General features: G+C 34.9%; 1 protein-coding gene across 1 annotated transcript in view; it reads right to left on the bottom strand.

Annotated features, from left to right (window-relative positions):
- The window catches only part of LOC127725516 (uncharacterized), a 34,008-nt gene extending 21,334 nt beyond the window's left edge, over positions 1–12,674 (bottom strand). Inside the window, exons 1-5 of the mRNA XM_052232553.1 lie at positions 12,605–12,674; positions 11,844–12,152; positions 9,749–9,796; positions 8,564–8,775; positions 5,945–6,034 (exon numbers count right to left, since the gene is read on the bottom strand). Coding sequence (XP_052088513.1) covers positions 5,945–6,034; positions 8,564–8,775; positions 9,749–9,796; positions 11,844–12,152; positions 12,605–12,608 — 663 coding nt within the window. The 5' untranslated portion in view covers positions 12,609–12,674. The remainder of the gene's footprint in view (positions 1–5,944; positions 6,035–8,563; positions 8,776–9,748; positions 9,797–11,843; positions 12,153–12,604) is intronic.
- Positions 12,675–14,626: the final 1,952 nt, after the last annotated feature.

The following is a 14,626-nucleotide window of genomic DNA, read 5'->3' as shown; positions in this document are numbered from 1 at the left end:
ACTGAGCAGATGATACCCTCGTTGACTGATAGTCCAACAGCAACGGTGTCGACCCAGTGCTGTAAAAATGAGAACATCACTCTGTTTGTTTTGCCCACACATTGCTGTCAATATAATGGAATGCTATATAACTGTCATACAAGTGAGAGGTTTAGCTAGCTATAAAACCAGGTTTAATCCTTCATTTTCTAAATAAGGACCTACATGCACCAAGTCAGGAATATAACAGTTGTTTTCCATTCGTTTGATGTTTTTGAGCTGTTGATTTTGCCATTTGATAAGGGACTTTCCGCTTTAAATTTTCCTTGGAGTTCGGTATTTTTGTTATTTTATTTTTTTTTGTTAAAAATCTCGTTAATCGATTTGAACCAGCTAAGAAACAAAAACCAAGAAATGGCAAAATTAGATAAAAAAAAAAATCAAATAACAAAAAATGCTGGAAAAAAAAGAAAGAAAAATGTCTTATAAAATTTGAAACGCTTAAAATATATTTGTTTTCTAAATTTCAGCTCTGATTTAATCACATATATCTATAAGACATGCCCATAGTTTTTCCCTTTTTGAATGCTAGAATTTAGACGTTTTTTTTTACTGATAGGACTAAGTTATATAATAACATTAGCACTATCAAATTTATTGCATCAGATTCGCATTTTGATAATAAATGCTTCTTCAGTGATGCTCGTGATCAAAATATTTGAAATCCAAAACTTATTCAAATATAAAAATAAGGGGCTGCTAAATCCAAAAAGACAAAAAGTATAGCCAAAGCCTGACAAGGAATCACAGAGGAGATATATCTCTTAATTTAAAAGAATTTCATATAGTTCTTTCTTGAATACAAATTATATCGTTGTTGTGAAATCATTTATTATTTATTTGTTTATTTGCTCATCGAAACACGACTAGATTTTTCCTTATCTTGCTTTACTATAAAGCATGTCTCTGTAATAAATACTTAGTGCACTTCATTAGATAGTGATTTTGCGATGTTTAAAAATAAAATTTGGTAATGAAACGGTAAAAAATATGTAAAGCATATGGTATAAGACATTGTCGTTCTTTGTTTTTAATAATCCAGTGTTCATTGCTAGCTTCAAGTGATTAATAGTAAGTAGTGGATACCGACAAACTATATCAAAGAAGAAAATCGAAGCCCACAGAACCATACACGAATAGGATAATAAAAAATGACTGGTGTTCGAAAAAAAAACATATTTACATATTTAAGTAAAGTAAACATACAAATGACAGCATGCTGTCATTAAGAACTTCTTTCAAACGTGGACGTGATGTCACCAAAAGATTAAGCATCATCTGATTAGCTTGCGGCATCCGTCGTATTAAATAATGGGTAAAGCCAACATTTAGTTTTATGTGTTCTATTTGTGTCTTGGGGCGATTAACTATGCTCTGTATACATTTGGTACAATTCATAGAGATCTGTTTCATTTAGATAACAAGAGTAAATAAGGAAGTATATAACAAAACTTTTTTTCACTATATATATACTGATAATGCTTGGCATACGTTTTTCGAACTTTGATGATTAATTCTGATTTCTGTTACTGCAGTCTGATTAAGCTGTTTTGTTTATTTGAAGATTATTCATTTGATGTTTTTTTATATTAAATTTCTTTTGTGTTAATTTCAATGAACCTGTTTTATACAAAAGATTTAAGAAATATGCAGTATTTCATTAAGCCATTACAGCATTGATTATACATTCCGTAATGCAGGCGTCACACTGTCCCGAAGTTGACACGAGATGGACACACGGTAAAAGAATTTGGGTGTGATTGTAAAAACATCGGGTCATTCGTGAGGGCATCTTAAGCCATCGTATGACCGCTGGTTGAATTTTCAGGCTCCGGCAACAAGTTCGTGAGCGGTGACATAATCTTTGGCCTGCCAAAACATTTCCGAAAGACCTTGCGAAAGTTCATTCTCGTGTTGAATTCGTATGTTCATTTTGCCCTTCGTAAAGCCACCGTGAGGGCATCTTGGCAAATTGTGTCATCTTCATCTTTACTTCGTGTGAACATCGGTGCCATTTTTCGTCTCACGAAGACAATACATAGGACACGATTGTCCTGAGAAGGCCACACGACTACGTGAAGCTCTCGCAATGCCGTCGTGTAGCCATCGTGTTATAGTACGATGACATCGAGATGGGACCACGGTGTTGGCGAAGACAGCCCAACTTGAGTAGCTCAAGTGTTTCACATATGTCCTGGTTACGTGGACATATAAAAGCTAGTGTCAGAGCATCTTCCTCAGACATTCCTGGGCAACTCTACAGAACAGAGGCTTGTGTAACTCCAAAAGGTTCAATCACAATAAATCACAATTAAGTTTCTGCAGAATGGTTTACTTTGATGAGGAGACATTAGTGGAAAGAGAAAGCAGCAGCATTTCCTCTTTTGATGCATCTCAGAAAAAATGATGAGCAACTCTAACATGCCCAGCAACTCCTCCTACAAGTATAAATTGTCTTATTTCATATTGTCATACCTTGCTATTTGCCTTTTTCCGAGGTCTATGTGAGATAAAAAAATTGCTGCCTGACAAAAGAAGAGAACACTATGGCCACTATAGCGCTCTACTCTAAGAAGCAGAAAATGAGAAGAATTCTACAACTACACAAGACTTCCCAGAGGCGTCTACGATGGGGTACCACAAGGGGCATAAGGCAGAATAGAGAATAAGGACACGTGGTACAGAAAGGTTCTCCCTCTTTGTCTCAAGCTGTCCATATCTCTACGACACCTGGCCTGGGGTGACAATTATCTAAGCCTGAACTTCAATTTCAGAGTTGCTCCCAACATAATCTCCTTTATCATCAATGATGCCTGCGATGCCACCATAGCCGAGTTTGCTATTGAAAGAATCTAGTGTCCTACTACAACTGAAGGGTGGACCGTTATTGCTGATCAGCTTGAGAAGAAAAGAAAATTTCCACAATGCTGTGGTGTTCTGGATGGCAAGCATGTGGCGGCCATCTATCCTTGGAATGTTGACTTTATGTACATAAACTTCAAGGGCTTCTTCTCCATCGTTCCCGTGAATCTGGTTGACGCAGACAACAAGTGTCTATGGATTGATGTCGGCTCTGATTGTTCCAGCAATGATGCCAGTGCCTACAATGGTTCAGAACTGAAGGAAGGCCTAGAAAGTTCGAACAACATATTCTATCTCATTGAGAGAAGTCTCTACCGGGTAATGAAGTTTCTGTCCCATACTTCATAGTAAGGGACAATGATTTTGGTGTCAACAAGCGCCTGATGCACCCGTTTTCCATCATAAGTGGAGCACCATGAGAATATGTAATTATAGACGCTGCAGAGCCCGGCGTGTATTGGAGAAAGCCTTTGGTATTCTGACACACATGTACAAGTTCCGGATTTTGCTCAGGACCATGAATCAGAGGCCAGAGACATGCAGAAAAATCATCACAACTTGTGTAAGCCTTCACAATCGCACCAGACTGAGATATCAAGCCACCCAAAACAACCTGATGGAATTGGAGGACCAGAACCAGAGTGTCATCACAGGGACATGGAGAAATAACAAAGTATAACTGGATGTTTACCATGAGAGGGCAAGGAACACTGAAATCCAGGAGGGGAGGCAAATTAGAATTTACCTGGTTCACTACATTCCCTCAAAGGCTTGTTCGATGCAATGGCAAGACAAGGTGATACAGTAACTATACCCACAAGTGACAGTAAAATCAATACATAGAAACTAACATTGTGATGATGAACAAATTATGTTCACATATTGCATTGTAACTTGTATACGGAGTATTTCTGAAATTTTGATTGAAAATTACTTTGATATAAAAATTAATAAAATAACTTGTAGATGAAGAACTGGATATTCCATCACTGAATTGGATACCAAAACTACATAAGTGTCCTTACAAACAACGGTATATTGCTGTGTCTTCCAAGTGCTCCACGAAACCTCTTTCTAAATTATTAACATCTATTTTATCAGCAATCAAAGAATGGCTCCAAAGTTATTGTGAAACTGCCTATTCTGGAGGTGGCGTGAATCAGATGTGGATACTAAAAAAAATCAAAAGATCTTTTAGAGTACATACAATCTAAGACTCTCTCATCTTGCAAAAGTATTAAAACATTTGACTTTTCTACACTTTACACAAGTATTCCCCATTCCAAACTAAAAGACAAATTGAAAGAGTTCGTATTACTTTGTTTCATTAAAAAGAATGGCGAACGTAGATACAAGTATCTTGTCCTGGGGAAGGATAAATACTACTTTGTAAAGAATCACTCTGATTCAAACAAAAAATTATCTGAAACTGACATTACCAAGATGCTTGATTTCTTGATTGACAACATATTTGTTACGTTTGGAGGACGTGTTTTTCAACAGACTGTCGGAATTCCAATGGGAACCAATTGTGCCCCTCTTCTTGCCGACTTGTTTATTTTTTATTATGAGGCTGACTTCATACAGGAACTTCTTAGGAAGAAAGATAAGAAGTTAGCAATATCCTTTAACTTTACGTTCCGCTATATAGATTATGTTCTCTCACTAAATAATACAAAATTTGGTGACTATGTTGAACGAAGCTATCCCATCGAACTACAGATAAAGGATACTACAGATACAGTTAAGGCTGCCTCATATCTTGACTTACATCTAGAAATTGACAATGAGGGTCGGTTGAAAACAAAACTTTACGACAAAAGAGATGATTTCAGCTTCCCAATTGTGAACTTTCCATTTCTATGTAGCAACATTCCAGCAGCGCCTGCATACGGAGTATATATCTCCCAATTGATATGATATTCCCGGGCTTGTATTTCCTATCATGATTTCCTTGATAGAGGATTGCTGCTCACAAGGAAGCTATTAAACCAAGAGTTCCAAATGGTGAAGTTGAAATCATCCCTTCGTAAATTTTACGGACGCCATCACGAGTTGTTTGACCGTTATGGAATAACCGTTTCACAGATGATATCGGATATGTTCCTTATGTCGTAACTACAATACCCTTCCCTTTTCACGAATGTGACCTACCGAATTAGACTATTTACCGGATTTGTAATAACATAAGCAACACGACGGGTGCCACATATGGAGCAGGATCTGCTTTCCCTTCCGGAGCACCTGAGATCACCCCCAGTTTTTGTTGGAGTTCGTGTTGCTTAGTCTTTAGTTTTCTATGTTCTGTCATCTGTACTATTATTTGTCTGTTTGTCTTTTTATTTTTGACCATGGCGTTGTCAGTTTGTTTTCGATCTATGAGTTTGACTGTCCCTCTTGAATTAAAAAATTTCCCACGGTCAGAGGGGCCTCGGTGGCCGAGTGGTCTAAGTAGTTACTACTGTAATCACTAGCCAGTCAACACTGAGGTTGTGAGTTCGAACCCCGCTCGTGCGGGTGGACTCGACTCCAATCTTAATTGACTAGGATTGTCAGTTTTCCTATCGAAGGTCGGTGGTTTTCTCCGGGCACTCCGGCTTCCTCCACCAATAAAAACTGGCCGCCACGAAATAGTCCAAAAGCGGTGCATAAAAGTGGCGTTAAAACACCAAAAATCTAAATCAAATCCCACGGTCAGACGAAGGTTTTATACCATCATGAGGTCTCGTGACGCCTTCATGACCAAGTTCGAACGCATCGTACTCTCAATACGACATCGTATAGCCATTGTGTTGCCCTCGTGTGCCCTGCGTATTAACATCGTAATAAAAATTCACATCTTTGTGTTGCGTTGGTGTATAATTCGGTGACATCGTGTGACCTACTATAGGCATCGTAGTTGATTATTTACTGTTGACCAAGTTCGAGACCATATTCGCCCGAAATTCAGCTTTTTATATTCGTATGGCCATCTGGTGTCAATTTTTGGACAGTGTGACGCCTGCATAATAAACGCTATCATAGAAGTGAAAAATGTACATACATTATCCAGTAGGTATACAAATAAATCTATGTCCTTGACCTGTGATCGTTTGATAGTTTTGATTCCCATTTCTGCTTCCACTATGACATGCTGTAAAACACAATAAAAGTTTTTACTCTTCAAGTCTCATACAAAATGGCACAAGTTCAACTAAAGTGTGATTAGCACTGGATGAGAATGAATGTATATATATGATTCTTCAGCGCTTATAGATAACAAAAAAACTCTACAAGGCTATAATTGTGAACGCCAGACGCACGTTTCGTCTACAAAAGATGCATCAGTGATGCTCGAATCAAAAAGATTAAAAGGTCAAATAAAGAACGAAGTTGAAGAGCATTGAGGGAAAAAAATTCCACAATAACTTAACATGAAATTGGTGTATCTAAGGACTCTGTTAGACTGTCCTTCATCGTTAATTCTCATAACAAAATATTAAAAAGCCAAGGATTTATACATACTTGAAGAGTTATATGACCAATAGGAACATGAAAGAAATACCAAAACCTGTCTAAGGTAAACTTTGACTGACGGAGTGGAAATCTTATTTTCTTAATAACTCAATTTCATAAACAATGAACATCGAAATGTTATCAAATAAAGGCTAAATGGGATTATACCGGAATGATGTACAAAAGGGGATACAGTAGTTTACCGATGTTAAATCTCATTTATCCATACAAAACAATGTAAAACAATTATATACCGGTGAAATTTCATGACTTCCAAAACGTGGGAGACGTTAAATGGTAAATGAGAGGCGGAAGATACCAAAGTCGAAGACAAACTGTCAACACCTTGTCAAAAAACAAAAAACGACCACAAGACAAACAACAGTCTCCAAAACAAAACAACGAAAACTAAAGACTGAGCAACACGAACCCCACCAAGACCGGAGGTGATGTCAGTTGCTCCGGAAGGGTTAAATAAAAAAGATACTGCTCCACGTGTGACACTAGATGAGATGATTATGGAAGTACGAGTTCGGTAATAAGTCTTATTTAAATCTAAGGTAATGTTATAATCGACAGCTATTGACACTGGAATGTTCATTGTCATATTTTAAACTTACAAATATTGTGAATATACGCATAGATTAAGGCGACAGTAGTTAACTGATGTCAAGATATTGTCTTGAAGTATGTAAAGTGGCACTACTGTCCTAACGATAAATTTTTCCAAATACCCAATTGCTTTGTTGTGGAATGTTTTCAATGTAGTAATTAAGCTTATCATTGATGTGTTTTTCGTCACAAAAATTAAAAGCGAACAAATGCTATGGAGGTCAACATGTTTGTCACTATGCTGTAGATCAATATGTTAATTTTTGATGTTGATAAAATGTAAATGAATGTATAGAAGAAGATACATGATCAAATATAGCGTGGGTAAGGTATAATACAAGAATCTGATTCAATTGATGAATATTTATCAACAAAAATAGTTAAGCATTATATCTGCTTTCTTCAGACAGTCTTTAGTAATCTTTGAAACGGAATGAGTACTTTTTTTTCTGATATTATGAAGGTTATTGTACTTTTCTGAGTAGAAAATTTAGGTTAAACAGCTCAAATTTGGAAGTTGTTAATAAAGGTTATATGCTGTCATTATAGAAGGCTTTGTAAGGTTATATAGCATATATTATCAAGATCTGTCAATTACCTCAAATGATTGACTAGTTCAATATTTTGTTTGTCCTTGTAGTCGAAATTCATGATTAGATTTTAAAAATTATTGTGTTAGTTTGCCAATTTAGTGTGATTACTATTAATTCTAGTTTCCGGTTCAATCGTTGTCACTCAGGCTATACATTAATCATACATAATTATGTTACTGGTTGTATTGGTAAGATATCTATAAATATATATAGATAATACAAACTAAACCAGCTGACATGCATATGTAGAAAGAACTACTTATCATTTTAGTTAATTTTATGTTTCACTATGGTGTTGAAATCTTCTTGAGGTTTAAAAAGATATTGGAGATGTTTTAAGGCAAACATTCCCATCATAAACAGTTCAATATACAGACCATTGATACTCACCATATTGTCGTCGACGAATAATTTTACTTTTCAACATTCGAAAAGTCTTCAAATGTTTGCTGCTAAGCTTCAAATTAACAACAATGTATGGGTTGAACAATTTTTCTCTTTAGGAAAGTAATGTGTGAACTGGGCCGGGTAACTCTCAAACTAACTAAAATTCCGAATTATGTTAAGTGTGTAGGTCAGCGGCCGAGTTTACACATCGATAACCTCTAGAACAATTAGTTAAATCCTTTAAATTCTCAACAAAAACATTTTGTCTTTCAATTTCAAAACTTTTTGAACACAAGGGTTTCATAAATTGTAATGCGCATGCCTTTACAGCAGTGACATCAATACAGTATTATAAAGATAACGAATTTAATTTCGACATTGGAACCAATGAATATTAGCTGTAAAAAATATAATGGACATATCAAATATTGCCTTTTAACTGTTTTAAATATATGAATGCTGCAATATTTAATGATGTGCACAGGCAATCTTACCAGCTGATATAAAAAAAATTGAGAGAATTGCAAGTGAACGATAAGAATAAATTATGCCGGCGACAAATTATTGATACATACCGTTCCCCATGTTTTTAAAAAATCAAGGTATTCATTCTTGTTGTAAGTAGGACTAAGGTCGCACACAGCGGCTGCAAAAGAGTCTCCTACAGTAAAATGTTTACAGTCAACAACATCCATAGCATAGCGTTCTTTACCGTAGCTGCAAGTCTCCGTTATTTCCTGAACAGCATTATATTCAGCAAATGTGTGTTGAGAAAGGTAACGGTAGTCTGTGATAAAACAAACAAAGAGAGACGTGAATCAGAACACCAATGTTAACTTTATAAAATAACTGATGTAAAATAATGCTCAAGCTGCATATGTTGTTATAATTAAATATTATATGACACGTTATGCCACTTTTGATTGGATGATGTCTGTCGTCGATTAAACAATTAACGGTCAGAGAATATGGTAACAAAGTCGCACAATTACTGTCAACGTTTCCTGCAAATTTCGACTATAAGACTATGATTTAGTTTAGGATGAAATTTGAAAAAAAGCAGGACAGGACTTTTGAGTAAAAAAAAATGGCAGGATGACAATTTATGTAAAAAAAAGTAAAGATAAACTAATAAAAAAAAAGGCAGGACCGAATAGAGCGAAAAAAAAAAAAGGCAGGACAGAGATTACAACTAAAAAAATAAATGCAGGACACAAATTTTCATCCTAGATCCCCCTCCCCCCCCCCCCCCCCCCCCCATAAAAATCAAATGGTTGCTCCCTAATGTATTTTTAAGGCAATGCTGTATAATTGGCTACTTTGTATCGTAAAATAGTTTGCCATGATATTTATGCACCAATATCATTTACCATATTTCCCGGAGTTTCGTTTTAATTAGAATGTATATCTGTTTGCAAGTTCAATGTCATTTTCAAGTAATAAATTAGAAATAATAGATGTGTTCTATATATTATTGTTTTGCTATTTTTCAACATTTAAAATTAGTCGGCGTTCGATATTGTCCTATCTAGATTATTTTGGGAACATCGTCGCTTTGGAATCCATTTGTACAAAATACACAAAAAAAATGTTTTTTCGCGTTAGACCATTTCGCCATATAAAAATTTAAGGTAACCTGCGCTTTCATGATATCTAAAAACATATAAACCATATACCATAAAAAATGTTCTGCTTTATTATTCCTATAGGACGTAAATTGAAAAATGCCAAGGAAATAACGTGTTATGCAGTAAACTTACGTGTGCTTGCTACGAAGGCAAACTTTTTAAGAGCAAAATTACCAGTTCCTGTTGATGAAAATAAAATAATATTGAAACCTTCTTATATGTACAGTGTGATCACTCAATACCAAACAAAAACAAAAGCAACATCTACAATAATAATAAGTTGTTCTCTCGTATGACTGATTTAATTTTTACAGCTCGTGTAAGGCAATACTAATATTGATATCATGCCAAAATAATGTCTTTACACTAAATCTATTGTGACTAATATCTGCACCAGGCGTAGCCTGTGTCGCTGCGTCATACCAATAAGGTGTCACACGACCAATTCAAAATTCCTTTTATATTCAACCATTTTTTTTCAATTTTCACAGCTTTCTTGGTATCTTTCTTTAAGTTTAACTTCATGAAAACAATTTATATGCCAAATTATACATTTAAAAACTTTCTACATTCCAATTTCAACCATTGTTTAAAGTCTTAAAGTGACACACGATGTTTCGGAAGACATACTACTTAAAATAACACCCTGGTTTTCTGAAAATATAAACTAGCATACTATTAAGCACATCTACCCTTAAACTGTGATGCAAGTTTATGCACAAGTAAATATGAGCTAAAATGGTCACTATATACTTCTGATTCAGAAAAAAAGTATCATTTATGTAACACATTTGCCAGTGTAAGTAAACAACAACATCAAAGGCACAGTGCTTATAAGTGAAGGGCTACTTTGTCATATTTTCTAAATGTAAGTGGGTGAATTGGTAGTGTGACAGTTCATTGTACATGAAGTTTTTCCTTTTCGTTTCACTAGAACAGGGAATTGATCAACTTCAATCATTGATTACTATGTATAGAATCTAAAACAAACGCTTCAAGTCAAATTAATATAACGAATTGGGTTCATATAGAAAATGGTAAGAAATAAAGTATACAACATAAGTATATTTTCATTTTGGTACAATGTTGAACTAGTATCAATCTACAATATATATCTATAAAATTGAGAATGGAAATGGGGAATATGTCAAAGAGACAACAACCCAACTAAAGAGCAGATCACAGTCGAAGGCCACCAATGGGTCTTCAACGCAGCGAGAAAATCCCGCACCCGGTGGTGGTCTTCAGCTGGCCCCTTAATAAAATAGTGTACTGGTTCAGTGAAAATGGACGTCACACTAAACTCCAAAACATATAAAGGAACTAAAATTAAAAAAACATACAAGACTCACAAATCCCAGAGGCTCCTGACTTGGGACAGGCGCAAAAATCTGCGGGGTTAAACATGTTTTGTGAGATCTCAACCCTCCCCATATACCTCTAGCCAATGTAGAATAAAGAAACACATAGCAATTTGCACAGTAAAACTCAGTCTAAAAGAAGTCCGAGTCCGATGTCAGAATAGGTAACAAAAGAAACGAAGCAAAATGACAATGATACATAAATTAACAAAGGACTACTAGCATTTACTGACATGCCAGCTCCAGACATCAATTAAACTGATTGAAAGATTACGTCTTCATCATATGAAAATCAGGTACAATCCCTCCCGTTAGGGGTTAAGAATCATATCATCATAAAATATATGAGAAGAACATAACCCGTATCATGCCAATAACTGGTTTTAGAATAAATGTGTTTATTTCCGATGCAAAGACCCTATGAGTGAATCAATATTAATACCAAAATATGCAATCCTCAATGACCTGACAACAGTATCGTAACTATATCCCTTCTGAATAAGTCCTATATATGTTTTTTGAGATTTTTATAGTTTGTTCTTATGTTGTGTTGTTACACCACTGTCCCAGGTTAGGGGAGGGTTGAGCGCTCGCAAACATGTTTAATTCCGCCACATTCTTTATGTGTCTGTCCCAAAACAGAAGCCTGTAGTTCAGTGGTTATCGTTGGTTCATGGCTGTCATATTTGTTTTTCGTAAAATGATTTGTTATGAATTAGGCCGTTATTTTTTGTCATTTGAAATGTTTGATATTTTTCATTGTTGAAGGCCGTACGGTTGCTTTACATCCACTTCATTTGAACTTTGGTGGATAGTTGTCTCGTTGACAATCATACCACATTTCCTTTTTATATGTAAATTCTTACCAGAAGTCTCAATAGAATGTTGTAACTTAGTCTGGTATGACTTTCTGTCATGATACCATTCTACTGACTCTGACATTTTACAACTTTCTGCGAGGTCGGAAATGACAGCCTGAGAATCGAGCTCCCCTTCAGTTTCCAGTATCTTCTTCTCAAGTATACCTGGATCAGAACCTCCTGACAACGGATTAACTCCATCCGGATTTCCTAATACTATATTATAGCCTCTACCAACAGTAATTTCTCCATTTCCGCTTGCAAAATTGCTAAGCAGAGCTATTACAACTACCAGTATTTCATACATTCTATAATCTTTAAAATTGAAAACTATAATCATGATACAAAAATTGCCAGGTGCGTTTTTTAATCATACTTAATCGATTAGGTTACAAAGGGTAGATTTTGAATATGAGCGCTTTTGAAGACGGTTATGTTTTCTTATATGAATGTATGGTTGATAATTATTATTTCGTCTATTCAATAAAATGATCAATATATGTTAGCTTTAACTGTTCTATACTTAAAAATGAGATAAATTCTGCCATGTTTACAATCAGAAAATAAGAACGTTAAAAACTGTTACAGTAAGAAATAAAGACAGAAATGCTTTATTTGTGTATTTGCATGAATTAAAAAAAACAACAATCGAAAAGTTTGATTTCACAGTCAAAGCAGGGAAAAAAATAAACAATCTTACATTGTCAATCTGCTTCAAGCAAAGATTTAAAAATATGCATAAAATATAGTTGTAAATAGAAACTTACTCATAGCCTGGTATTGTCTAATGCCAAAACTTGAAAGGTGATTTCCGTAATGACAGTGACACAAATGTCAAATATAATTTCAGTATACATATAAATCCTATTATAGGTCATGAAATATAATACACCGACGTTTCTTAATAAGTGTTATTCTATTGAAAATGACTTTAATACTAAATTGATACTTCATAGTGTAAAATATATAAAAAAAATTGAGTGTTCACTTGAAAATTAAATCCTATACTTCATTAAAAAAGTAATTACAGCAGTCGAATGCATTATACTGTTACATAAAGATTTTTGGGTCGAGGTACATGATACAGCATAGATAAGTCATCAAATTCAAAGAATGTATAAAGAAAAGATATGTAGGATGTTTGTTAACGACAAACAACACAATAAGACAAAACAAGAATGTGTACATAGTACACGGATGCCTCATTCGCACTATCATTTTCTATGTTCAGTGGACCGTAAAATTGGGGGGGGGCAAAACTCTAATTTGGCATTAAAATTAGAATGATCACATCATAGGGAACATGTGTACTAAGTTTCAAGTTGATTGGGCTTCAACTTCATCAAAAACTACCTTGATCAAACACTTTAACCTGAAATGGGACAGACGGACGGACGGACGGACGAACGAATGGACGGACAGACCGAAAAACATAAAGCCTCTCTACTATCGTAGGTGGGGCATAAACATATATTTTTCGAATTGAATGAGTCCAAATTTAATTGTGACTAACTTTCAACAAAGACTATCAAATATATGAAATCAATTTCTCAAAGACAACTAAGGTATAAAAAAGACAACAATCAAAAGGTTCCTGACTCTCAAATAAAAATGTTGTCGGGTTCAACTGCTTTTAGTACTCACCTTTCACTTTTAGTTTCGATTATTGAAAACGGTATTCGTTTAAGACCTGACATCAAGGACGAGTTTGAAATCAAAATAAATATATTGATATTACTTGCGATAAAACATAATATTATTTATAGGAAAAACATTAATGCCATTAGTGTTGAACAGGATTCTTTTCATCACTGACAACAAGCTCAAAGTAATAAATTTCAGGTCTAAGATACCATGCCTTCTTAAACCATTTAAAAACTCTCAGTGAGGTTGACACAAACTTTAACATCATGATCACATTACATTTGGGAATCATGTCAACGAGACAGTGACCACATAACATAGAAAAGAAGCATTACAGATCATAATGGATTGTTGTTGATGTACCGCCCCAAAGCAGAATAGACCGATTAAATATGTTAAAACGTGTTTACCATTAACAGGCCAATTCCAAATTATTCACTATTGTTGTGTAGTTCTGGGTCTTAACACAAAATGATATATGGGATGGATGAATATAAGCTAAAACACAATTATAATTAAAAACAAATTCTTCAGAGAACAATTGAAGGTCTTTCGACACTATTTTTTTTTAAATTGACCAGAAGCTACTTCCGGTTTACTAAAAGTTACTATTGGCACCCCATCATATGGTTTCTTCATACTCATTCATAAACTGTATGGCTTTTATATACTTTTGTCTGAATATAAGGGTGATAATTTGCTCTTCCGGTTAAGAAAATATCACTTCCAGTATCATATGATAGTTTATTTCACACTGATTCCAAAAATATATGGTTTCTTTATACTTTTCCATGAAATAAGGGAGATAATTTGCTACTTCCTGTTAAGAAAATGTCACTTCCAGTCTCTAATGACAGCTTTACTCTTACTGATTCCACAAAAAATATATGGTTTCTATATACTTTTGCCTAAAATAAGGGAGATTATTAGCTACTTCCGGTTTATAGAAGGTAACTTCCGGTCTCTGACTGACTAGGTGGTTTTTACCGACCTTGATTGGCTGTTAAGCCCTGACACGATGTGTTTGGTGCCCAAAGGCGTTTGGTGAGCATTTAAATATTTTTGTTGTTGCCAAGTTAGAAAAAGGCGGCTATTTTGGTGTTGCTGGATTGATTTGTTATTTTTACTATTCTGATTTGGTTTGA

This window comes from Mytilus californianus, unplaced genomic scaffold, assembly GCF_021869535.1.
Source record: "Mytilus californianus isolate M0D057914Y unplaced genomic scaffold, xbMytCali1.0.p SCAF_15, whole genome shotgun sequence".
NCBI lineage: Eukaryota > Metazoa > Mollusca > Bivalvia > Mytilida > Mytilidae > Mytilus > Mytilus californianus.
Note: the sequence above shows the minus strand (reverse complement) of the source record. Positions and strands in the feature narration are given on the sequence as shown.